Source organism: Anomaloglossus baeobatrachus, chromosome 6 (genome assembly GCF_048569485.1).
Source record: "Anomaloglossus baeobatrachus isolate aAnoBae1 chromosome 6, aAnoBae1.hap1, whole genome shotgun sequence".
Classification (NCBI taxonomy): domain Eukaryota; kingdom Metazoa; phylum Chordata; class Amphibia; order Anura; family Aromobatidae; genus Anomaloglossus; species Anomaloglossus baeobatrachus.
The window spans coordinates 298,286,372-298,314,130 of record NC_134358.1 but is presented as its reverse complement, the minus strand read 5'-3'; the positions used below and the strand labels follow the sequence as shown (position 1 = coordinate 298,314,130).

Sequence of the window (27,759 nt, the reverse complement as noted above, 5' to 3'; positions counted from 1 at the left end):
TGAGGTCTCCCACATTTCTCCCCCATCCAGGGGATGTCTGTGTGAGTGGTAGGTTACACATCGGTGAGGCACCATCAGTATACCCACAGCCGCGCCATCAGGCAGCCATTTACCTGGCCAGGCAGGAGTGAACTATAATGGGCATATGGCAGCGTGCAGATTACTGTACTGTGTACGGACACCTATAGTCAGATACTACACACATTCTACATAGCTGTTTGTTTCCAGGATTTTTATTTCGCCCATTTGTTTGATGTGGAGCTCCAATCCTCCCCTCCATTAGCAGCAGTGCTAACATTCCGCTTACTCCCAGCTGCCACTAGGGGGAGCGCACATCACAACAAAAGCAATAGCACTTTCATATTCAGCGAGCGCCCCCTAGCGGCCACAGACAGCATTTTCCTTTATCTGCACCACCTTCTGCAGACACATTCATACTGCACATTACACACTCTCTCCATAGCACGAGACACGCATCCCTATTCCCTGCTTACGAGGCCATGTTTACACAATAGAGAAAACACAAGAAACTCCCTCCGGCAGCGCAGAAAGCGGCTCTCCAACTCACGTGACGGATGACTGATCACATGATCGTGACGTCACCGAAGGTCCTTTCACTTACTGGGATCCACTCGTAGCTGAAGCTTCCAGGATCCAACATGGCTGCGTCCACAGTTCATCTCGCACATGCGGCTTTCTCTGTGAACCGCTGTCCGCACTGTGTGAGCTGGGGCCGGGGTGCTGTGCTGGCATGTGGCGCTTGTCACTGTGTGCTCCTGTACAGCGCCCAGGTAAGCGCTATGGAGCGCCGATGTCTGCTGCTGTCAGCCTGCTGCTGGGTGCAGGGGAGAACCAGGTGCCTGAGTCTGGGCTCACACCGGCGTGGCTGGCAGATGGCACTGGCATGTACTGTATATAGAAATTGGACCTTTGGATCCCATTATACCAATGTGATCGGCAACAATCTGCTGATGTAATGTGATCTGCTGTGGATTCTGGAAAACCTAAGAGCTGAGGGATGTTAGGCTGGAATTTGTAGCAGTGGATGGCGGCTCTAGGATGACACTCCGCTGTCTGATGGTTGTGACATGTCACTGTGGCTCTAATTTAATTTTATGGATAGAATGGCCCTGATTTAATGTATTTTCTGTAAAAATGTTCCCTGAGTGCAGTCACTGATTAGTCACTGCCCCGAGTGGGATCAGAGGTCACGGCGTCTGCCCCGAGTGGGGTCAGAGGTCACGGCGTCTGCCCCGAGTGGGGTCAGAGGTCACGGCGTCTGCCCCAAGTGGGGTCAGAGATCACGGCGTCTGCCCCGAGTGGGGTCAGAGATCACGGCGTCTGCCCCGAGTGGGATCAGAGGTCACGGCGTCTGCCCCTAGTGGGATCAGAGGTCACGGCGTCTGCCCCGAGTGGGATCAGAGATCACGGCGTCTGCCCCGAGTGGGATCAGAGATCACGGCGTCTGCCCCGAGTGGGATCAGAGATCACGGCGTCTGCCCCGAGTGGGATCAGAGATCACGGCGTCTGCCCCGAGTGGGATCAGAGGTCACGGCGTCTGCCCCGAGTGGGATCAGAGGTCACGGCGTCTGCCCCGAGTGGGATCAGAGGTCACGGCGTCTGCCCCGAGTGGGGTCAGAGGTCACGGCGTCTGCCCCGAGTGGGGTCAGAGGTCACGGCGTCTGCCCCGAGTGGGGTCAGAGGTCACGGCGTCTGCCCCGAGTGGGGTCAGAGGTCACGGCGTCTGCCCCGAGTGGGGTCAGAGGTCACGGCGTCTGCCCCGAGTGGGGTCAGAGGTCACGGCGTCTGCCCCAAGTGCAGTTTCTGATCACCTGGGTGCTCAGCAGAAATATCGACCTATTGTTTACCTCAGGCTTTTGTTTTAAGGCCCTGTTACACACAGAGATAAATCTTTGGCAGATCTGTGGTTGCAGTGAAATCATGGACATATTGTTCCATTTGTACAGAGCCACAAACCTGGCACTGATTGTCCACAATTTCACTGCAACCACAGATCTGCCGCAGATTTATCTCTGTGTGTGACAGGGCCTTTAAATGAATTTTTGACCATGTTTTCAATTTGTATTAATAAGAAAAGGCAATCTTGCAATTTTTACACTGGCCACTGTTTTTTGTTTTGTTTGTTTTTTTAGACATTAACACTACAGTCCTTGCACATTGCCACGAATCTTACTCCAGTCAGAGACTGGAGTAAGATAAGGCATGCCACAACCAGTCATGCACTTGATAAATGTGCGCCGCTATGCCTGGCCCCACAGCTTGCCGGAACTGGCCTGAAAACGTCAAAAGTTGCAAAGATTTTATGACTATTCAAGCGGGGTTTTTTTTTAACCATAAACACTTTGATGAATCAAAGCTACAATGGTCAGAACATGACTGTCTTTTGTGGTGAAGAGTCTAGTAAGCCTGTGGTTAGGTGATTGTGGGGGGAGGGGAGCGGTGTGAAATCAGCTGTTGTGATTGGTGGATCTGGTGTTATCTGATGTGTATAGAGATGTGACCTGTCCATGTAATCCTGCCTCTACTGATGATAGAGCTCCTGTAAACTCTTCCTGAAAGGATGGGCAGTGTAACTCTAAAACAGCTCAAGTGACCAGTGTGAAAACTGCAAGATTATTACCGTATAGATATTTCTAAAAATAAAGATTGTAATATGAAAAATAACGTTTTTTCAATAATGCAATAAACAATTAAACAATAGGTAATTTTCTGATGATATACTATGTTTTATAATTTCAGAAAAAGAAAGTGCTATCTACACTAAATGGCCACAGCGGGCGGGTGAACTGTGTGCAGTGGATTCAGACGCCGGATTGCAGTGAGTACTTGTATAATGCAGCTCAGATAATGCATACCACTCCGATGGAGACCAAAAGGTACTCTTAGGGGTACTTTGCACGTTGCGACATCGCTAGCCGATGCTGAGTGCGATAGTCCCCGCCCTCGTCGCAGCAGCGATATCTTGTGATCACTGCCGTAGCGAACATTATCGCTACGCCAGCTTCACATGCACTCACCTGTCCTGCGACGTCGCTCTGGCCGGCAAACCGCCTCCTTCCTAAGGGGGCAGGTCATATGGCATCACAGCGACGTCACACGGCAGGCGGCCAATAGAAGCAGAGGGGCGGAGATGAGCGGGACGTAAACATCCCGCCCACCTATGTCCTTCCGCATAGCCGGGGTGACGCAGGTAAGCTGATGTTCCTCGTTCCTGCGGTTTCTCACACAGTGATGTGTACTGCCGCAGGAACGAGGAACAACATCGGACTGTCGCTGCAGCGAAATTATAGAAATGTTGGACCCTACACTGATGATACAATTACGACGCTTTTGCGCTCGTTAATCGCATCAAAAAATGCTTTACACACTACGATATCGACAGCGACGCCGGATGTGCGTCACTTTCAATTTGACCCCACCGACATCGCACCTGCGATATCGTACTGTGCAAAGTGCCCCTCAGCCTCTGTCAGGTAAATGACGTATTATGGATGCTAGTGATGAGCGAACTGTTGGGTGCTCGTAACTGGCATTTACACATACTCAGGTGCCCTATTTACTTCCATTATACTCTGTAAATGAGACCCGAGTATCAAAATGCTCATTATGCGTACTGAGCCCTGGACAATACCCTCATCACTAATGGATACATTTGAAATCTGCACCGGAAGATTTAAGTTGCTATTCCCATCTCTGAGATCCTATCCCAATATGTAATAGCTGTAATAATATTAGTAAATATCTCCAATTAGAAATGCAGTATAGTTCTCCTGATTAGGTATGTCACTTTTCTCATGTGCAGGGCATTGCAGCTTAGGTATCCATAGTTACAACCACTCATACAGTGACAGTTGTTAGTGGTCATAACCATGAATACATAAGCTGCAATGCCCTGCAGATGAGGTGAGTGACATATCTAAGTAGGAAAACTAGACTGCATTTCTAATTAGATGTATTTACTATTATTAATAATATTATTATTATTATTATTATTATTACTACCCCCTTATTATTAACCCCTTTAACTTAAAGGGAACCTGTCATCAGAAATGTAGCTATAAACCTAAAAGTGTCCCCCTCTGCAGCTCCTGGGCTGCATTCTAGGAAGCTTCCTATAGTTCTTGTGGCCCCTTTTATACCAAAATAAATACTTTATAAACTTGTACCTTTTCGTATGCAAATTTCGTAAATCTTCCATGGGGACGGGCTGCCTGATGTCCGTGGTTGTCCTCCTGCCGATTTACGCCGCCCCCGATCGCTGAATTTCAAACCTCAGGACGCCGCCCCTGGGTGCCCGTGGTCTCGCGCATGCTCTGTGCGACTGTAGCGGTGCCGTGCACTGTGTGCACGTGTGACCACTGGTGACGCTTTGCGCGGGCACGAGGTTATGGGCGGCGCTGTGATTGTCATCCGCCCATAACCTCGTGCCCGCGCAAAGCATCACCAGCAGACACACGTGCAGACAGTGCACGGCACCGCTACAGTCGCACAGCGCATGCGCGGGACCACGGGCGCCCAGGGGCGGCGTCCTGAGGTTTGAAATTCAGCATTCGGGGGCGGCGTAAATCGGCAGGAGGAACAGCAAGGGACATCAGGCAGCCCGCCCCCATGGAAGATTTACGAAATTTGCATACGAAAAGGTACAAGTTTATAAAGTATTTATTTTGGTATAAAAGGGGCCACAAAAACTATAGGAACCTTACTAGAATGCAGCCCAGGAGCTGCAGAGGGGGACACTTTTAGGTTTATAGCTAAATTTCTGATGACAGGTTCCCTTTAAGGGGTTACTATGTTTTCAAATAACTTTTCAGAATAAGGTGTCCTCTGTGTGTACATCAGGGCACCTGTACTATTTCTTTCTATTCTACTCTGCATTTTGATTTCTAATTTGCTGCTGCAGGAGACAATCTGCGGTATTGTCTCCCATACAATGCACAGCACACACATTTATTACTTTTTTTTTAGCACTAGCACAGAGTCAAGCAGCAGCATGGATGACATTATAATACAGTAGTAGCTGTCTGGATACGACTCCTGCTCTATGGGGAGATAAAAGACTTGTTAGAAAGCTCAGCAGACACTTTGCCTCTGCTTGTTTCCTCGCTCTGCTCCTGTCTTGTTCTCGCCCGTCTCCTCTCCATAGAGTATAATTGGCTGTGTCACATGACATCACAGTGAGCTAGCAGTCCGTCTCGACAGAGCAAACAAATTTCAGAAGTTTTCCAGAGTGGATGACAAGTTCTAGATATGGAGGAGGGGGCGAAGCTGATTTCTCTTACAAGATATATTACAAAGTTTTGTATATTTGCCTATAGTATGGATTTATATAAAGTTGGTTGAAAGTACAGCTCCATTTTATGGTTTCAGTTGAAATATAAACTGAATTTAACATATAATTTTGGGAATAACCCATGGGATTACAGACAATTTATTGTTCCAACTGCTAAGACCCCAACAATCTTGAGAATGGGGCTTTGGATCCTGGACACAGGGAACCCCAGCTTGGGTAGAGTGCTAGTGAGCATGTTTGACCATGGAGCTGACTGAGTAAGACAAGTGCAGCACTTGGCTGTTTCCCAATCACAATGATAATTTCACTTTTGGGATTAACCCTTTATTTGTAATCTTAATCTATTTTTATTGTATTAGTTTTACTTTTATTCTTAGACCAGAGTAGCTTAGCAAGTATAGCATCTAATGGATTGTTAGGTTGTGTTATCAGGATAGCCCTTGTCTACGTGTCCTATTAGGGGGGGGGGGGGGGGGGTTACTGTTTGAGGCCTCTCTTTAAGCCAGAGCTGCTCATTATCTCTATCTGACTGACTAGATCAATTCATGAATTACAGAATAGACCTTGGTGATAAATAGTGATGGGTGAACCGAACTGTAAAATTTGGGATCCGTACCGGATACCTAGTGTCTGTGCACAGACCCCAAACAAGGACTTCTCAGGGAAGCCGAGTTACTGTTCGGGTTTGGCTGCCTGGATAATGATAGAAATAAAAAAACAAAAAGTAATAAAGAAGGACCGTTATACTTACTGACCTTGCCTGTGGCTGTAACACTACATCTAGATCCAACCCAAAAATTGTGCAGCAAAATGGTGGTAGAAAGGGCTAGGGAGGCTGCAAAGAAGGACAGTTCTACTTACTGAGTCTCCGGTGTGGCTGTCGCACTGCTTCCGGGGCTGCTCATTACCTCTCATACATATTTACTGCTTCCCCCACCCACCACCAGTCCTGGCGTCTGTGATTGGTTGGAATCACACATGCTGTGTGCATTCCTAATAGGGGTGTAACAATAAATAAATTTAAAAATTGGTAGGTTCCCCCCATATTGTTATACCCAGAGTACTTTTTTTGCCAAGAGATGCAGATTTGGTGCTAGAATTTTTTACACCAAATTCTTGCTCCAATACTGCATCTTCTGGCAAAAATAATGCTTCAAAGCCGAATCATGTTTTTTGTGCAGCAGATGCAGTATTGTTGCAGGAATTTGGTGTACAAATTCACCACCAAGTTTGCATCTCTTGACAAAAAAAGCCATGGTTTTCTGCCAGGAGATGCTGGTCTTATAGAACTCAATGAGTTCACCTATGGTGAGCTTGCCTGCGGTCACAGGTGCGAACCTCCAGCTGTGACTGCAGGTAATCTCAGTGACGTCACCGCTCACAGCTGCGACGTACGTATGGAGTGGAATCGGGATAATTGTGGGACGTTGTGGTGTACATTATGTTGGGGGTTAATAAATTGGAGAAAGTTTATTTCTTTTGACTTACAGGGTTAGTAATGAGGGCGGGTCTCATAGAGCCCCTCCACATTACTAATCCAGGGCTTAGTGGCAGTTGTGATTTTTAATAAATGACCGCTGTCTTTAACACCTTTTATAGTATCCCAATTGCCACCGCACCAGAGCAATTGGGATGAGTCGGGCAAAGTGCCGGTAATGTTGCATCTAATGGATGCGACAATTCTTGAGGGCTGCGGGCTGATATTGTTAGCCTGGGGGGGCACAATAACCATGGGTCTCCCCAGCCTGAGAATACCAGCCCCCAGCTGTTGGCTTTATCATAGCTGCGTATCAAAATTGGGGAGGGAGGGGGGCAGCACAATGTTTTTTTTAAATCAATTATTTCAATTATTTAAAAAAAAAACAAAAACAAAACAAAAAAATGATCAAAGGGTCCCTCATATTTTGATACACTGCCAAGGTAAGTGCACGGTTGGGGGCTGCAGCCTGTAGCCGTCTGCTTTTTCTGCACAGGGTATCACAATATGGTGGACCCTACGCCATTTGTTAAATTTATTTAATTATTTCTACATCACTATAGTGACGCAGACTGCTTGTGTGATTCCAACCAATCATAGATGCTGTCACACAGGATGAGGGTGCAGACTGACTGCAACCAATCACAGATGTCAGGAATGATTGTGGGCAGGAGAAGCAGTGAATATGTATGAGAGATAATGAGCAGTCCCGGAAGCAGTGTGACAGGAGACTCTGTAAGTATAACTGTCCTGCTTTGCAGCCTCCCAAGCCTTTTTACCACCATTTTATTGCACAATTTTTGAGTCCCCATAGACTTATATGGGGTCCCGGCAGATATTTGGGTTCAAGTCCAGCCGAACCTAAACATATGCGGGTTTGCCCATCTCTAGTGAAAAAAATCCATTTAGTTTTGTGTAGCTGAATATCCAATATCTAAAGTGCTTAGGCAGTAACTTGTGTGTAATAGACAGCCTGTGTCTCTATTGTCTGTTCTGGTGTTTTTCAGGTCCTGAATTCGAGCTGGTTTCTGGGGGGTCTGATAAGAAGGTGATCATCTGGAAGACAAATGACTATCAGGTGCAGAATCTTGCGTAGCAACTGTAATCATGTATGGGATAATATTCTATGTGGGTTCGTCCACCCTCTTGTGAGTTATCGGAATATTAGTCATCACGGAGGATTATTGTCATATAATCTTTAGGCTGCAGGCAGAGCGCACTTATACAGATCGGAGGACTCAAAGCTGACTCCTGACGTGCAACAATGCATGGTGCGGCAGAACATCTTCTGGAAGACAAAGGGAGAACGTTTTATGTCTGCTACTTATTGATAAGTAACACCGCCATCCTATTCGTAAAACGTTCTGCAGCTGCTTTACTGGTGTGCTTCATCGTACACACTACAACTGCTGAAGAACCTTTTCTTGCACGGGTTTTCCTCCACTATAGTATTGATGACCTTTCCTTGGGGACAGCACTGTGGCTCAGCACTGCAGCTTTGCATCTCTCAGGTCCTTAGTTTAAATCCAATCATGGACAACATCTGCAAGGAGTTTGTATGTTCTCCCTGTGTTTGCATGGGTTTCCTCCTGGTTCTCTGGTTCCTTCCAGCCTCCAAAGACATACTGATAGGGAAGTTAGATTATGAGCCCTAATGGGGACAGTGATGGTGAAATCTGTAAAGATCTTTGGAAAATTAAAGGCTCTAGTAAGTAAAATAAATATCAGATCAGTGAGGATCCAATACATGGCACTTACACCCATCAGCTGTGGCCCAACTGAATATAAATAGTGTACAGACCACGTATGCAGGACAGCTCTGATATAAATTATTAGTGGTGGTACACAATTTGATATTGATGAGCTATATGAATGGGTCATCAATATCATATATTCCATTAAAGAGAATCTTTCACCATTTTCTTGCCACCTTATCTGAAATCAGCATAATGTAGGGGCAGAGACCCTGATTCCAGTGATGTGTCACTTACTGGGCTGCTTAAACGTCGCTCACATCAGCGGTATTTTGCCGGATCCGGCACAAAGGCGTTTCAGTTCCATTAATTTACAATGAAAGCGCGGCAAGATGCGTTCACATGAGGTTGTGTATTGGGCAGGGGATGAGCAGTGACTGGTTTTCTCCACACACACCGCTTAGAATAATCACCAAAAAGTTCTATCTTTGTCTCATCAGACCAGAAAATTTCATTTCTCATAGTCTGGGAGTCATTCATGTGTTTTTTTTGCAAAGTCTATGCGGGCTTTTATATGTCTTGCACTGAAGAGAGGCTTCCGTCGGGCCACTCTGCCATAAAGGCCCGACTGGTGGAGGGCTGCAGTGATCGTTGACTTTGTGCAACTTTCTCCTATCATCCTACTGCATCTCTGGAGCTCAATTAAATAAATAAATAAATAATAGCCACTGGTATTGTACCACAAGTAGTGTCAGAATTAACAAAGCAGCAAGGACGGGGTACAAAAGTAATTAAAATATACCTTTTAATAATTCCTTTAAAAGGAAGCAGGTAAAGCCTCACTTCAGAGAAGTTATCTTAAAACCAAAACCGCATCACAGTCCCCTTTAGCATGTATAGGGGTACCATCAAGGCCAGGACTGCGCCTGTACAGATAACGAAACTGGTATGCTGACCTGTTTTAAGCATATACCAGGACAGCTCACCAGTGGGGCTTGGACAGCCACAGTGTCAATGAAGGTCCAACAACCCTGTATTTAGAGGTAGAAGAGGATGGAACAGTCTCACCACATCAGACGACGGTCCATCCTCTACCAATAGAGATCCTCATATCCTCCTGGGCGTCCCAGTAGTCCTATTAGTGGACTTAACACATGGTCCCCTTATAGGGATTGAGGTCCCGATGTCCTTGTTCTCACAACGCGTTTCATATAAAAAGATAATCGTCAGGGGAGTATAAAGTCAGATGTCAGTCCTTGCAACAGAAGGACAGGACAGGACATGCTGTAAAAATCAAATATAGATCATCAGATACTGATAACACAGGATAAGCTTACCAGGCAAACCGTTAAGAAAAAATGCCAGCAGGGACTCACCGGAGGGCAGCAGCGGGGCTTCCAAACACTGTGCACCGCTGCGTTACGCCCACCCATGGGTGAGAGTGGTGAAAAAAACCTCCTCACACCCATACCTGATATATAGCAAGTAAACTGGGCTCATGGACTATAGTTTACTTGCTATATATCTGGTATGGGTGTGACAATTATCTTTTTATATGAAACGCGTTGGGAGAACAAGGACATCGGGACCTCAATCCCTATAAGGGGACCATGTGTTAAGTCCACTAATAGGACTACTGGGACGCCCAGGAGGATATGAGGATCTCTATTGGTAGCGGATGGACCGTCGTCTGATGTGGTGAGACTGTTCCATCCTCTTCTACCTCTAAATACAGGGTTGTTGGACCTTCATTGATACTGTGGCTATCCAAGCCCCACTGGTGAGCTGTCCTGGTATATGCTTAAAACAGGTCAGCATACCAGTTTCGTTATCTGTACAGGCGCAGTCCTGGCCTTGGTGGTACCCCTATACATGCTAAAGGGGACTGTGATGCGGTTTTGGTTTTAAGATAACTTCTGTGAAGTGAGGCTTTACCTGCTTCCTTTTAAAGCAATTATTAAAAGTTATATTTTAATTACTTTTGTACCCCGTCCTTGCTGCTTTATCTCTGGAGCTCAGCCACAGTGATCTTGAGGTTCTTCTTTACCTCTGTCACGAAGGCTCTTCTCCCACGATTGCTCAGTTTGGCTGGACGGCCAGGTCTAGGAAGAGTTCTGGTGCTTCCAAACTTCTTCCATTTAAGGATTCTTGAGGCCACTGTGCTTTTAGGAACCTTGAGTACTGCAGAAATTCTTTTGTAACCTTGGCCAGATCTGTGCCTGCCACAATTCTGTCTCTGAGCTCCTTGGGCAGTTCATTTGATCTCATGATTCTCATATATACTGACATGCACTGTGACCTGTGAGGTCTTATATAGACAGGTGTGTGCCTTTCCAAATCAAGTCCTATCAGTTTAATTAAACACAGCTGGACTCCAATGAAGGAGTAGAACTATCTCAAGGGGATCACAAGGAAATGGATAGCATGTGACCATGGTCGGACTGGGGTGTCTGGGGCCCATCAGGGGAATTGACTCCAGGGGCCCACCCTACAGCTATGTGTAAATACCTATTAGCTGTTATCCCTGTTATAGTGGAGCGTTGACTGTAAAACACAGGCGGCTCCTGTACATCTCCTGTGCTCACCATAACTAATGTACAATTACAGTAGTTTGCAGTAGAAGGTCTTTGGTGACAAATTATCACCTATACACAGATTAGGTAGGTGATAACTTATTGATTGGTGGTACCAAACCAGTGGAAACCGCACCGATCGGAAGATTGTGGAACTTTTATCCCCGACAGGGCACTTCTATCCCTATTATAACATGCAGCAGCAGGTGGGGTGTGTGACCGCAGCTCCATTCATCCTCTTTGGGGTGGTCAGATAAAAACAAGTGCAGCACTCACAGCCACTAAGGCAATAAATGGGTCAGGGGTCAAGTCGGACATGAGCTCCAGTGTAATGGGGATAAAAGGTGCTCATTTTGCCGATCAGTGCAGGTCCCAGCAATCAGACCACCACTGATGAATAAGTTATTACATGCTTAGGCCACGTTCAGTATTTGGTCAGTATGTTACATCAGTATTTGTAGCCAAAATCAGTAGTGGGTGAAAAATGCAGAAGTGGTGCCCGTGTTTCTATTTTACTTTTCCTCTGATTTTACTAATCCTGGTTTTGGCCTCAAATACTGAGGTAAAAAACTCACCAAATACTGTGTGCACGGGGCCTTAGTAAAGGTGATTACTTGTTGTCACTGGAGAACCTTTGTAAGTGCATATTTGCTGCAGTGCAATAGTCACAGGACAGCAAGGGGTTAAACGTTTAAATATTTAAACTATTGGAAATAAAGAATTTTCCCCATATTGATATCAGAGAGAAAAAGGGACCTCCTTACACAACACAATCCACTATACCAAGACCAATTATACCACATACAAGGGGGAAATACCTCCACATAGTGACCAGACAACATATTACCACCAAATAGTGACCGAATACAACCACATAGAGGGGAGAAATACTGCCACACCGTGACCAGACAACATATTACCACCACATAGTGACTGAATACAACCACAAGAGAGAAATACCGCCACACCGTGACCAGATAACAAATTACCAATACATAGGGATCAAATACAACCACATACAAGAGAGTAATACCGCCACACCATAATTAGGCCACATAGTAACTAAATATTACCACATACAACAGAGAAATACCACAACGCTATGACAAGACTACATAATGACCAAATAATACTACATACAAGAGACAAATACCACCAAACCATGACAAGACCACATATTACTACTACACAATGACGACTACTATAATAAATGATCATGAATAATAACCACAATACTAATAACATTAATATTACCATTAATGCCATTATACACAGGAGCTATGTATATAGTGTCAGTGTACAGGTTATACAGTGATCACTGATGACTTTATAAACAGGAGATCTGTATATAGGTAATACAGTGATCACCAGTGACATTATACACAGGAGCTCTGTATACAGTGTATAGTGTGTGTACAGGTAACACACTGACTTACCAGTGACGTCTCTAGCTGAAGTTATTCATCTTTGCTTTTCTTCTTTATCCTGCACTGACCCACACTTCTTGCCATGACGTGACTCTGCAGAAAATAACACACAGTCACCATTTGCCGTTCACTCCCAGGGCACCTTCTACACTTTTTCACCAATTTCTACACCACATTAGAATTTTGTTCCCCCATTGGAGACACTATCCTCAAAATTAACTTATATTACAGCAGTAATAATGTCCCCTAATTTGCCCCTACAGTAATTACACCCCACTTGCCACCATAAACCAATAATATATGTCCCTCATCCTGGCCCTTTTTATTTAATAATATCTGGGGGAACAAGTGGAATCAGAAGGGGTTGTTAATTGCTTCATGCCCAAAATATCCCCCCACACACTGCTCATCTCCAAAATAGGGCCACTAAGTGCCCCTCTCCATAATGTGCCCCCAAAACTTGCCCTTTCTATAATATCTCTGTGCATAAATTCCCCCCGCTCCTCATTTTACTATGCTGCCTTTCAAAATCCCATTTCTAATTGTCTCATAATGACCCTCATTTCCCCATAAAGTCCCCCACTACCCTATAATGTCACTTGTAAAGTACCGTATTTTTCGGACTATAAGACGCACCGGACTATAAGACGCACCCTGGTTTTAGAGGAGGAAAATAGGAAAATAAAACTTTAAGCAAAAAAATGTGGTCATGACACACTGTTATGGGGCGAGGATCTGCTGCTGACACTGTTATGGGGGTAATGTCCCCAAATTCTCTACTAAGGTACCCCATCCTGGTAATGATCCTCCTGCTTTGTATATGATCCTGCTATAAACCCCCATCCTGCTCATATACCCCCATCCTGCTTATATACCAGCATCCTGCTCATATTCCCCCATCCTATTCATATACCCCATCCTGTTCATATTCCCCCATCCTGCTCATATACTCCCATCCTGTTCATATACCCCCCATCCATCCTGCTCATATACTCCCATCCTGTTCATATACCCCCATCCTGTTCATATACCCCCCATCCTGTTCATATACCCCCCCATCCGTCCTGCTCATATACTCCCATCCTGTTCATATACCCCCATCCTGTTCATATACTTCCATCCTGTTCATATACCCCCCATCCCTCCTGCTCATATACTCCCATCCTGCTATATGCCCCCATCGTGCTCATATACCATCCTGGTATATGGCCTGTATCCTATAGCACAGAGAAAAAAAACAAACGTTTATACTCACCTTTTCCTCACTCCCTGCAGCCGATCATCTTCCTCTCTGCACCACTGACCTGTGTGTGTGTGTGTGTGTGTGTGTGTGTGTGTGTGTGTGTGTGTGTGTGTGTGGGGAGCCGTTCCCCTGCAGCGCGCGATGTCTTCCTGTCTGTGCCGATCAGCTGACCGGCACAGATCAGCTGACCGGCACAGACAGGAAGACATCGCGTGCTGCGGGGGAACGGCTGCACACACGGGGACGGGTGAGTGTACTGATTCACTGCACCCCACGCTGATGATGAAGCGCGGGGGGCAGTGAATACAGCCGCACATGATCACTCCAGGCTGTAATTGCCAGGGGTGATCATGCGGACCGGCTCTTTACTATGCGCGCGTCCCAGCTCGTCCTCCTGCCCACCTGTCAGCGCCGGCTTCTGCGCTGAGAAATGGGCGGGAGGATGGGCGTGCATATGTAATGAGCGGGCACACGTGGTCACAGCAGGCTGCTACAGCCTGCTCGTGCCCCCGATGACCCGCTCCACCGCAGCACCTCATTCCCCGCAGCCACAGTCAGACCATAAGACGCACCCCCAACTTTCCCCCAACATTTGGGGGAAAAAAAGTGCGTCTTATGGTCCGAGAAATACGGTAATACCGCTCCTCCCCCACCAAGGCCCCCTCATCTCAAATTACCGTATATACTCGAGTATAAGCCGAGGCCCCTAATTTAATCACAAAAAAACTGAAAACTTATTAGCTCGAGTATAAGCCTAGGTGGGAAATGCAGCAGCTACTGGTAAATTTCAGAAATAAAAATAGACCCCAATAAAATGTAATGCCCCTATCCTTGTGCCGTGTAGCAACGGGCCCCCCCATCCTTGTGCCGTGTAGCAACGGGCCCCCCCATCCTTGTGCCGTGTAGCAATGGCCCCCCCCCATCTTTGTGCCGTGTAGCAACGGGCCAACCCATTCTTGTGCCGTGTAGCAACGGGCCCCCCCCATCCTTGTGCCGTGTAGCAACGGGCCCCCCCAACCTTGTGCCGTGTGGCAACAGGGCCCCCCATCCTTTTGCAGTATAGCAATGGACCCCCCTTCCTTGTGCAGTGTAGAAAAGGGCCTCCCAACCTTGTGCAGTGTAGTAACGGGTCCCCCATCCTTCAGTAATGTCCTCATTCCAGTCCCCTTCTTGTCCCCTATTATACCGTTGATTACACACACACACACACACAAGGTATTCTCACCTGTCCTCCGTTTCTGCGGTGTCCTTACCTTACTAGTCCGCAGGCTCATAGACCCCTCCATGATCTCATCCGGTACTTGGAACCACTGCCACAGGATGCCATGATGGCTCTACTGCAGTTAAATGCTTTGCGGCGCCGTAAAGCATTTAACTGCAGTAAAGCCATGAAGGCAGCCTGCAGTGACGGCTCCGTGCAGCGGACGGGATCACCGAGGGGTTTATGTGTCTTGCGGTCTGCAAGAAGCAGCTGGAGGCACCGCGGGAACGGAGGAGGAGAGGTGAGAATATTTTTTTTTTCCTTCGGCTCCTCCTAAGCGATTACCTCTTCTCTGCAGCCCTGCGCGTCCTCTTCTCTGCAGCCCTGCGCGTCCTCTCCTCTGCAGCCCTGCGCGTCCTCTCCTCTGCAGCCCTGCGCGTCCTCTTCTCTGCAGCCCTGCGCGTCCTCTTCTCTGCGGCCCTGCGCGTCCTCTTCTCTGCGGCCCTGCGCGTCCTCTTCTCTGCGGCCCTGCGCGTCCTCTTCTCTGTGGCACGGCGGCAGTGTGATGTCGGCCCATGCATGTCGGTGCGGGGCTGTGAGGAGCTCCTCGCCTCAGTCCTGTCGCCAGCCGCACTGTTCAAATGTACGCGCGTCTGAAGGATGCGCTACATTTGAAGAGAGGCGTGGTCTCCAGGACCTGTACACCGGATATATACAAGCCTGGGACTTCCACAGTGCAGAGCTAGGACCTTTGGTTAGTTACAGGACTGTGATATCACCACATGTCCTTCTGCAACCATGCAAACTGCAGCAATAGTACACAACTTGTGCTATCGCTGCAGTTTGTGATTGAAAGGCTGGGGGGCCCTCAGAGCGTGGAGGCTCTTATTGCGTGGGGGCCCTGCCCAGTCTGCCTGCACATAACGCCAGCCTGGAGAAACAGGCGGCCCCGTGGCGCTGTACACAGCCCCGCACTATATAAGGCACAGGGGCCCACTGGTGGATTCTCCGCTACTCCGGTGGGCCAGTCCGACCCTGCATTTGACTTAAATATGCATGTCTGAGCAAAGGGTCGGAATACTTATGACCTTGTGCTATTTCAGTTTTTGTTTAATAAATTTGCAAAAATTTCTATATTTCTGTTTCTTTCTGTCAAGATGGGGTGCAGAGTATACATTAATGAGAAAAAAATGAACTTTTTTGAATTTACTAAATGGCTGCAATGAAACAGAGTGAAAAATATAAAGGGGTCTGAATACTTTCCGTACCCACTGTAATTATGTCATGTGTCCAAAAAGATGGAGGCATCCAAATATCCCAGCTGCAGATATGTAATAACCTAGGAAGATAAGCAAACACAAAGCAAGCAGCAAGCAGTGTGCCAGCCCCTACATGCATTTCGTCAGGGTTTTCTTTTCCTTTTTTTTTTTTTAATGTATTTTATCCAACTGCTTCTCCTGGAAGTGCTGAGCGCAGGATCAGATACAGGCAGCAGAATCTACTGGGATCCGCACAGTAAGAGGGGCTTTGCATAAAGGCATTCAGACATTCTTCAGAAAGAGATAAGCAATGTCTAGCAAATGCCATTTATCTCAGTATAATCATTGTGCGCTGGCTGCAGAACGTGCCTTCATACAATATCATTCCACAAATGTCACGACTGCTTGTAAAGAACATGTATTATAGTTCCTACAGAAGAAAGGCCAACATACAAAAGTAGCAGCTTATGAAGAATACAAGATCTTTATTAAATATAGCAAAAGGAACTGTTAAAGATGCTCATACAGTGAGAAAGGGGCAAGAAAATGCACACACACATCTATCTATATATATACACTATTGCTGTCAAAAGCAAAGAGTATTTTAGGCATTTTATGTGAATTTTAGAACACAATCCTCTCTGCATTCCATATCAAAATACTCTTTATGTACCCATTATGTAGCGCCATCGTATTCCACAACACTTTAGACATTATCCTCTCTGTCCCCATTAGGGCTCACAATCTATAGTATGACTCTTCATAAATCAGGTGCGCAGTACGAGTGGCGGGTACATTTTGCGCGCGCCTTGTTTTACAGCAGAATACTGGCATCAAGCTTTGAAGAATCTGAGCCTGATTTTCTTTTTCAGGCGGATTCCATTTAGAAGCCATCTGAAAAAAAAGTAATTAAAAAAGCTGCAAAAAAAAATGAGCATATACACCTTATCATTTCTTATTAGCATCAAGTGACAGAAACATTACTTTCTTAAGACTTGGTCCTGATTCCACTGCTGTTTCTTCGGCATTCTGGAGTAATTTGCTCCTTTTCAGTGGCTTCAGTTTATATGTTTTGCACAACTTTTTAAGTTGGCTTTCTTATTTGGCTTTTTTTTTTTTAGTTTTCTGCAACAACTTTGCTTACTCAGATGTTTTAGACAGATTTACTACTAATCACTTTTTTGTCACTTCTCACTCCAGTTTCCCCCTGGAGTAAGCTTTCTGTAGGAGTTTTTAATTTGACACATTTTTGCTACTTTTTAAAAGATTTGTGACTTGGTGCTAAAAAAAAAAACTGGTCAAAGACAAAAATGAAGAGCATTTTTTTTTTTTACTTTGCACCAAATTCATGAATCGTGTGCGCAATGTTTTGAAGAATTTGGTACAAAAAAGATCTTTGAATACCACAAGATAAAAAGTGACTTCAACAAATCACAATGAATTGGGCCCTTTTTGTCCAGTTTGTGTGTCGTTTGTCCTTGTATCAGCCTTTATAGGTAACATCTGCTCTCCTTCTTTCTAGCTGGAGCACAGCGAGGTCCTAAATGGTCACACTGAGGCCGTGTGTGCAGTACATGCTGTGTATTCTCCAGCCGGCTCTGAGCAGGAGCTTCTCGTGGCCTCAGCCGCATCAGACTGCACTGTTAGGATATGGCTAAGAAGCGGGTCTACAAGTAAGTCACATTAATCAGCTTGTGTGTAACTCTGTTCCCTGAAATGTATTCTTATTTTTACTCTCCAGTAGAGCAGTTAGTCAGATACTTCGGTGTCTTCGATGTTTCATACGTTATAACTTAAACTATGCCAAATAAAATGCAGTAGGAGTACAAAAAATGTCCCTTCCTTATCCTGATACCCTATGATTTAAATTATTTAGGAATACCAATTGGTTTTAGTATATTGCGTAGCTTACAGTTAAAAGCAGCAGTAACTGTTGTTTACCTTCAGGCCGATTAATAGTTTTTGATTTAGTACTAGGCTAAGGCTATACAAAGACTTTGACATTGACACAGATTACACAACCAAATAGTGCTCAGTGCAGTTGCTGTATTACAGGTGAATGGGGTTCGTTGTGACCCTAAGTTACTACAACACACAAGTCGCAAAACTTCATACCCAGTTGGATTTTTTGCTACTTGTTGTGGTGCCTCAGGGGTTGCCATGTGACCTCATTCATCTGCCTTAATTAAACTGTGATCTTTGGCTCGGTGACCTCTATCTTTAAAGGGAATCTGTCACTAGGATTTTACTACTTCATCTGAGAGCTGCATTATGTAGGCAAAGAGATTCTGAAACTAACCTCGTTTATCTTAGATCACTGTGTGCAGCTGTTCTTACTTTATCTCAGAATTGAGTGTAGCAGAGCTGGGAGCTGTCACCACCCACACTAGGCTCTCAGCAGAGACTGCTCATTGACTGTGAGGTTTAAATCACAGCAGGGGGCAGGGGCAGAAGAGGCACACCAGTGTTAGGGTACCTTCACACTTAGCGATGCAGCAGCGATCCGACCAGCGATCTGACCTGGTCAGGATCGCTGCTGCATCGCTACATGGTCGCTGGTGAGCTGTCAAACAGGCAGATCTCACCAGCGACCAGTGAACAGCCCCCAGCCAGCAGCGACGTGCAAGCGACGCTGCGCTTGCACGGAGCCGCCGTCTGGAAGCTGCGGAGACTGGTAACTAAGGTAAACATCGGGTATGGTTACCCGATGTTTACATTAGTTACCAGTGTGAGCAGGGAGCAGGGAGCCGCGCACACTGAGCGCTGGCTCCTTGCTCTCCTAGCTGCTGTACACATCGGGTTAATTAACCCGATGTGTACAGCAGCTACATGTGCAGAGAGCCGGAGCCGGCAGCACAGGCAGCGTGAGAGCTGCAGAGGCTGGTAACTAAGGTAAATATCGGGTAACCACCTTGGTTACCCGATGTTTATCTTGGATACAGCTTACCTCAGCTGTCAGACGCCGGCTCCTGCTCCCTGCTCGCTTCATTTGTCGCTCTCTCGCTGTCACACACAGCGATCTGTGTGTCACAGCAGGAGAGCGGCTTTGAAGAAAACGAACCAGGGCTGTGTGTAACGAGCAGCGATCTCGCAGCAGGGGCCAGATCGCTGCTCATTGTCACACACAGCGAGATCGCTAATGAGGTCACTGCTGCGTCACAAAAAGCGTGACTCAGCAGCGATCTCGGCAGCGAGCTCGCTGTGTGTGAAGCACCCCTTAATCACAGAGCATTAAACCTTTAGTATGAGTAAATAATAGCTCACACACAGATAAGAGGAGCACAGAAGTTTTTACTTTTTTAACTCTTGCAGCATGCTGTCCTCAGCTTATATTACAAAATCCTGGTGACAGATTCCCTTTAAGTATAATGCTTAACTGAAATAACGAACACTGGGACCAGATCAGAAAATAATCTATTCTTTGAAATTTTTTTGTGAATTTTGAATCTTTTTGAAATGTTCTGTTTTCTGATCCATGTGAGAAGAAACAAAAAAACCTTGAAATCTAGTAGTTTTCACTGTGCCACCAAGCTTCATGATAGACTGACACTTCCTTTTCTGTGGAGCTCACTCTTCAGAATTTATCTCATTATCATTATAGAGAGGTTTACAATGAAAGTAAGTGTTCACAATACACGTTCTCCACCAATCTGTACAATGATCTTCTTGTAACATTCTCCCATCGGGCTCAGTCAGGCAGTCGTATAACTCGTTGGTAAATCGGCTTGAAATGCTTGGACTGGCAAGTGGCTTTCCTGACCCTAACATGACCGTTCCATAGAAATACATGAAGCTGTCTCACTTGGGTCGGGAGAACTCCGGCCAGTCCAAGAATTTTATTCCGATTTTTGGACAAGTTATACACCTGTTTGACTACTTCCTTAAAGGGACTGTCAGCACAGAATGAATGTTCAAACAAAGTACAGGCGCTCAGTACATCATGGTGGAGGCTAAACATTTATATATACCTTCACACCTGCTTGTTTCCAATCAATCTCCACCCTTCTTGGCTCTATGAAACCAGAGCCGTCAAACAAAGAATAGAAGAGTGTAGAGATTGGTGGGGAGATGTATATAAATGACTCACCCCACCTTTGTGCGGAGGAACTAAGCTTGAATAATCTTTCTGTCCCATTAAAAGTCAATGGTTATCTTCTGTCTAGCAGTTCCTTTAGCCCATTACAAGATGCTGTTAACATACAGTCAGGAGAAAAGGCTTCTTCATATTCATGTACTGATTATCGAATAGAAAACTGAATAAAAAACAATCAAAGTTAGAGGAAATCTGTCAGTAGGATCAACCCTCCTAAGTAGTCTATATGGGGGTCACAGAAAGTTGAAAAAAAAATACCTTGGTATATGCAAACCAATGTCTTATTCCAAAGAATTTCACAGTTTCTTAACCCTTTCATGACTGGGCTATTTTCATTTTTTCGTCCCTTTCTTCCAAAAGCCATAACTTTTTTTTTTATTATTGTTCTATCCATATATGGTAACCGTGTGGGAATTTTTTGCAGGACGCGGTTTACTTTTATATGACACCATTTATTTTATCATGTGATGTACTGTAAATCAGGAAAAAAATTACAAGTGCATTGAAAGTGCAATTCCACAATTGTTTTTTGGGTTTTTCATTTACACTGTTCACTATACAGTAAAACTGACCTGGCAATATGATTCTGTAGGTCAGTTCAATTATGCAAACATATGCAGTTTATTTTTTATTTCACTGGTGAAAAAAAATGGAATTTTGTAAAAATAAAATAAAAAAAAACCCTAAAAACTTGCTGATGTTGCCATTTTCCAAGAGCCATAACATTTTCAAAATTCGGAATGTTGCGCTGACCCCAAAAAAATGTAATTCTGGCTTTTTGATTGTTTTATTTTCGTTACGCAGCTTACCGATTGATTTTGTTTTCTATTTTTATAGATTGGACTTTTACCAATAGCAATTATGTGTTTTGGTTTTTTTTTCTGATAGGTTTATTTTTAATAGGGCGAAAGGGGGGTGATTTGATCATTTAGATTTTTTTTTAGATTTTTAAAAACCTTTTTTGTTTTGTTTTTATACTAGTTATTAAACTGGACCTGTGATCATCTGATTGCTTGTGCTATACATAGCAGTACATCAGCACTGCAATGTATAGTGAAAATAATGTTCTCCTCTGAATGTCAGCTAAATGCTGGCTTTTACAGAAGAACGGCCATGACAAGCACAGGTGGTCTTCAACAGACCCCCAATTGTCATGGCAACCTGAATCCTGGCTGTCATGGCAACATATCGGTGTCCCGTGATCACATCACGGACATGCTCAAGGACCCATGGAATGATGTACCTCCCTGTCGATGCTCATTAAATGCCGCTGTCAGAGATTAACAATGGCATTTAACAGAGTAACAGTTTTGGAGGAGGAGCTCAGAACCAACCACGGCTGTTAGAGGCAGAACTATGGGCCAGACATAGATTCCCCTAATAATAATAATAATAATAATTGTATTCATTTATATAGCGCTATTAATTCCACAGCGCTTTACATACATTGGCAAATAATCTGCCTCCAATGCTCATTTTAAATTAAAAGGGTCATTTTCAGTAACTATCACAGTTAATGTGAACTTTGTCTCATTACAAACACGTTTGCAGCTGCAGCTCTCACAACTCTGCTGTATTGCAACACTGTTAGATGTAAGCAAAAGCACTGAGAGGAATCTGCAGATGTTTAATGCTGTACTATGTCAATTATAATCGAACACTGCTGTGCAGTGAGATCAGGAGAGCAGAGGGCGACCATTACATGTCTCACACCAGTAGCGCCCCCTTTCATTTTAAATAAGCTCTGGATGCAGATTCTCAGGGGGATCTGTGACCGGCCCATGGGTCTTAACAGCTCACATATTAAGAAAATTGTGGATTTCTCTGGAATAAGACATCAGATCACAGATATCAAGGTATCATTTTATTCAGCTCTCTATGACCTACATTCCCATACAGACACTTTCGGAGGGTTTATCCCACTGTAGATTCCCTTTAATGACAGATTAAGCATCCATTTCAGGCAATCTCAATCAGTCACAATACTGTACATTTGGAGCCTCAGGAATTGGTTTATATATTAGTTGGATTGTAAAGATCTGAAAACCGTACGGTTATATCCCCGTATTAATGGGAGTGAGATGTGTGCCATATTCTTTTGTAGGGTTTTAAGTAGCTGCTATAAGCTGTGATAACATATGCGGAGTCCATGCCTGAAACCACCAGTCTCTGCGGATTTTTTAAAATATCAATAAACTACGGTACTCTGTGATGAGACATGAGTAATATCCTTTCCATTTGTCTGCTCTGGTGAAATTGAGAAGCAGAACGGGTCAGACACGTACAATGGGTTCAGCACTTGGGGCCAAGTCATTAAAAGTTAGCTTGTTACTACTGTTCCCGAGCCTTTGGCTCCTGTAGAAGGGTGCACTAGCCTAATGGATTTCTCCTGATACTCCTTTTTAGCTGAATGTCTGCAAACGTTGTCATTTGGAAATGGATTTGTTCTGGACGTCTGCTTATCGGCATTACCGGGCAGTGGAGGTGGGTAGAGTTCACCGGCTTTTTATCATTGCTAATGCGTTCATAAAGTGCAATGTATCTGAGGGGTGACATTTACAGTTTAACTTTTCAGTTAAAATAATGGGATTTAGTCTTTTTCTGACATTTTTCTTTTTCCTTTGATTATTTACTTAAAAAGGTGATGACTTATTGGATACCTGAACACATTTCTCATATCAAGTTAATAGTGCCTTTTCTTAAAATTAAAAAACCCAGCAATACTAAATGGGGAAAAAGTGTAATCTTTGACCTTAATTTAATGGGGTTTCCTTGACCTTTTAGTATTGATGACTTATTTTTGGAATAGAAAAAAGGGGTCTGTTCACCATTCACCATTAGTATCCAGGTACATACATGCAGTATGTGGCCAATATACAAAGATATTCGTGCACTATGCATCAGCGCACTGCGTCTAATGAATACATGAGCGCTACTATTGCTGTTTATGGAAGAAACATGAGCTACTTGGTTAATCTTTTTTAATCTAAAAGCATAAAAGTCATCCAACCACGCCAAGGTGACCTCATATGGATGCTCCATAACTCTACTGACACACCTCTCCATGTGTCTAACTAGGCCTCAAATGAATTGGGAAGAGATAGTGTTAAGGGGGCCATAATTTACAGTGATGCAATCGAATCATTCATCTATCTTAACCCTGTCTGCATCCAAATCATGAGTCATTTTTTAGTAGCATGCATACTATTCTTCCATACAGACCAGAGAAATGTACACGGATCTGCATAGAAAATATGACTGGTTTAATTACGGAAGTTCACATACATTTAAAGAAATCAGTTGGCTAGGAGCCAAGAATATGTATTATTGGATAAACTATGAAAAGAGCTTATTCTGTGATATACAATATACTGTATATGTGCTTCCTTATTTATATTAAGCTATGTCAGCATGATTCACTTGTCACATGAAAGTCCAGACTGCTGAGTCTAATGTCTGAATACAGATATAGGTGTGGTACACAGTTCAAGCACTATCTTAAATCCTGTTTTTTGGATATTTTCATATAACTCTTAATACTCATAATAGTTCATAATCTTGTCCATAACAATAGGAACCAGACTTGGCTTGTAGTAGAACCTTTTTTGGAATTATTGGTGTAGAAGAGTGCGCAGCCTTTGAAGGAGAGGGGGGTCATACTTCTCAATGTATAATACAAAAAATAAAAAAATAGCCCACAAAGCTTAAAAGAGTAACCATCATTTTATTTTCATAAATCACTAGTTCACGTGAAAATAAGAAACTTTGGAATTTATCTTATCAGACTAATCCGCTTCTTTCTCATCCTGGAGTCCTCATTCATTTAAAATATTATCACATTTTCGTGTAAAATCTGTATTCAGTGAAGATAGGTTTTTATATTACTCAGATAAGAGATGTTAGAAATTGTATATATATATATATATATATATATATATATATATATATATATATATATATATATATATATATATATATCCTCCCTCTTCTCCTTTCCATTACATAGAAGATGACAATTGTTACTGTTCAGATTCTGTCTGAGTAATATAACGATTTGTCTTCACTAAATCCAGATTTTACCTGTGAATTGAGAATGTTGAGAAGCAATGATCAGTGCAGAAGGAAGAAGTAGATTTCTCCAATAGCATACAGTGACAAGCAAAAGGGTAACAATTAGGGATGATCGAATACCTCAAATATTCGGCTTCGCGAATATCCGACGAATAGATCTCCGCTATGCAAATATTCGATGTGCAATGTAAGTCTATGGAAAGCCTGAATAGTTCCGAATAGTTGTTATTCGGGTTTCCCATAGACTTACATTGCGCATCGAATATTCGCGAATATTCACATAGCGGCGACCTATTCGGCAAATATTTGCGAAGCCCAATATTTGAGGTATTCGATCATCCCTAGTAACAATGCTTTGAACTTTTGACTTTCAGACTCTATATCTCATCATCCACTACAGCTTCAAATGTGAGACTGTCTTCATTTTATAGACAATCTTGGTTATCTCATACATAAATTGTTGTGCCCAGTACATTGTGCTCATTACTACGTTAAGGTCAAACATGTGGATGCTAACTGCAGTGTAGGCATATTTTGGCGCTCAGAAGGGAGGGTGGCATTTGGATTTAGGAGTGCAGATTTCTTTAGATTTCTTTTGGTGGGAGCCATGTTGCTTTATGAGAGCATTTGTGCTACCAGTAATATGGACACCCCTATAGTTCTGTTAACAGGTGATAGAGCAGAGTAAGGACTTGTTTTTTTGTGGGTTGAGGTGAAGCTTTTATTGGTGGCATTTTTAACATAGAGAACATTTTGTACCAGTTCTCATGTATGTGTTGCTCTAGACTGAGCACTTACATTATGGTTTCCAGCTATATATCTGAAACGTGTGATTCTGATGAAGCCCCTGATGGAGCCATTCACTAATAAAGCAGCCGGAGTTACTCCGCATTCCGTTTCGTCTTTGTTTAGTGATATCCAGCTTTTCAGAGGTGCACAAACCTGTGGCCGACCCGTATTTGTGAACACCTGAAAAGAGGGGTACCGCTCTACCATAGACCAGACAGAGGCTACAGTGTCTCCATCTGCCTCATTATAAGGAATCTGCCACTGGCAGTTGTGTCTGAATCGGGTATTTCAGAGATTTAAGCCAGAGAGCACAGAATTATAGGTGCGTCAAATGTTTTGAAGTATTTAATGTATATATAGATGCTCAAATATGCCGCTGTGGCCAATATACACACGTGGTCAAAATTGAATCTGACAAAAGTAATAATAAATAAAAAATCTATGAAAATGATAAATGAAAGTCAGACATTGCTTTTCAACTATGCTTCCACACAATTAAAAAAATAAAATAAAACTCATGAAATAGGTCTGGACAGAAATGATGGTACCCCTGAAAATAATGTGACAAAAGGGAGATGTTAAATCAACGTGTGTCCACTAATTAGTATCACAGGTGTCTATAATCTGGTAATCAGTCAGTGAATTTGTATATAGGGCTACAGATACTCACTGTGTTGTTTGGTGACATGGTATGTACCACACTCAACATGGACTAGCGGAAGTGAAGGAAAGAGTTGTCTCAGGAGATTAGAAAGAAAATTATAGACAAGCATGTTAAAGGTAAAGGTTATAAGACCATCTCCAAGCAGTTTGATGTTCCTGTGACTATATTTGTACATATTATTCAGAAATTTAAGATCCATGGGACTGTAGCCAACCTCCCTGGACGTGGCAGCAGGAGAAAAATTGATGACAAATCAAAGAGATAGATAATACGAATGTTAACAAAAGAGCCCAGAAAAACGTCTAAGGCTGGAAACACATCTATGCGAGTAAAATCGGTCCGAGTTGGCTGAAAAAAACTCGGCTGATTTTAGTTCACGTTAGGTCAGAGTGCAATGCAACTGCACTGCGATCCTGAGATTTTTCTCATGATTGCAGTGCGTTTGCAATGCGTGTGTGATCCTTTTTTTCTCAGCAGCTGTCATCTGCCCTTCAGCTCTGCTACATGGCCGCTGACAGCAGACACAGGACAGCCATGTAGCAGAGCTTAACGGCAGATGACAGCAGACACAGGCAGAGCTGCACGATCAGAATTAACTCAGGTGAACTTCACCCGACTTCATTGTCATGCCGCGGCTCTGTCTGTGTTGCGTACTGATTAGCGGTCACCCGTGAAGGACTCACCGGTGACCGCTAATCCCCTGAGTGACTGAATTGAGCAGCGCGATTAGCGCTGCCATCACTCAGGTTACCCGCGGTCAGCTGTATTCTCCCCACGTGACCGCAACTCACCTGTGACTTCATCACTGTCACTACGGGCGACTTGCTGTCACTGTTGGAGGATCTAGCGGTGGCCACGAATTACCTGACTGACATCATCAGCTGATCGCGCTACTCACCTCATTTGCTGCGTGGAGCTGACAGGAGCGGCGGTGTCTTCTGCAGCTCCTATCACCTTCATGTAACAGAGCTGGAAGCGACCTCCGTGGATTACGTCGGACAAGGATGGGTTTTTTGCGTACTTAATAAAGTGGTGAATGAGGGTCTTTGTTATTGTTTATTATTTCAAATAAAGGATTTTTTCACTGTGTGTGTTTATTAACTTTAATTTACAGGTTAATCATTGGGGGTGTCTCATAGACGCCTGCAATGATTAATCTAGGATTTAGTGGCAGCTATGGGCAGCCATTAACTCCTTATTACCCTGATTGCCAATGCACCAGGGCAAATCGGGAAGAGCCGGGTACAGTCCCAGAACAGTCGCATCTAATAGAAGCGGCCATTCTGGGCTGCTACTGGCTGATATTGTTAGGCTGGGGGGCTCCCCATAACGTGGAGCTCCCCATCCTTAGAATACCAGCCTTCAGACGTATGGCTTTATTTGGCTGGTATTAAAATTGGGGGGGACCGCACGCCGTTTTTTTTAATTATTTATTTTAATGCACAGTATAGACACGCCCACCGGTTGCTGTGATTGGTTGCAGTGAGAGAGCTGTCACTCAGCGTGGGGGCGTGTCTGACTGCAACCAATCATAGATGCCGGTGGGCGGGTAAAGCAGGGAATACGAGATTGAATAATGAGCGGCCGGCTTTTTCAAAAGAGGAGAAGCCGCCGGAGCAGTGTGAACGCCGTGCTGCGCCGCTCCGGTGATCGGGGATCGGTGAGTATGAGAGAGATGAGGAGAGGGATAGACCGACATGGACAGAGAGTGAGGGCCAGAGATAGTGACCGACCGACAGAGAGAGAATAGAGACCGAGAGGGAAAGACCGGCTGACAGAGAATAGTGATTGACAGACATTGTGAGACATCACTCGTTTCCAGTGTTTTAGGAAACATGCGAGAAATGTATTTAGAAAATCGGATGTCACTAGGATTGTGTGAGTGCCGTCCCGTGACATCCGATTTTTTTACATGCTCTCATAGACTTGCATTTGAGAGACTCGCAGTAGAAACTCG

General features: G+C 44.3%; 1 protein-coding gene across 2 annotated transcripts in view; it reads left to right on the top strand.

The window, feature by feature from the left end:
• The first annotated feature begins 621 nt into the window (after positions 1–621).
• ELP2 (elongator acetyltransferase complex subunit 2) overlaps positions 622–27,759 on the top strand; it is a 143,971-nt gene continuing 116,833 nt past the window's right edge. For both annotated transcript variants that reach the window (XM_075314886.1, XM_075314885.1), the window contains exons 1-5: positions 622–791; positions 2,761–2,839; positions 7,796–7,866; positions 17,708–17,858; positions 22,685–22,762. In XM_075314886.1, the coding sequence (XP_075171001.1) occupies positions 660–791; positions 2,761–2,839; positions 7,796–7,866; positions 17,708–17,858; positions 22,685–22,762 (511 nt within the window). In that variant the 5' untranslated portion in view covers positions 622–659. The remainder of the gene's footprint in view (positions 792–2,760; positions 2,840–7,795; positions 7,867–17,707; positions 17,859–22,684; positions 22,763–27,759) is intronic.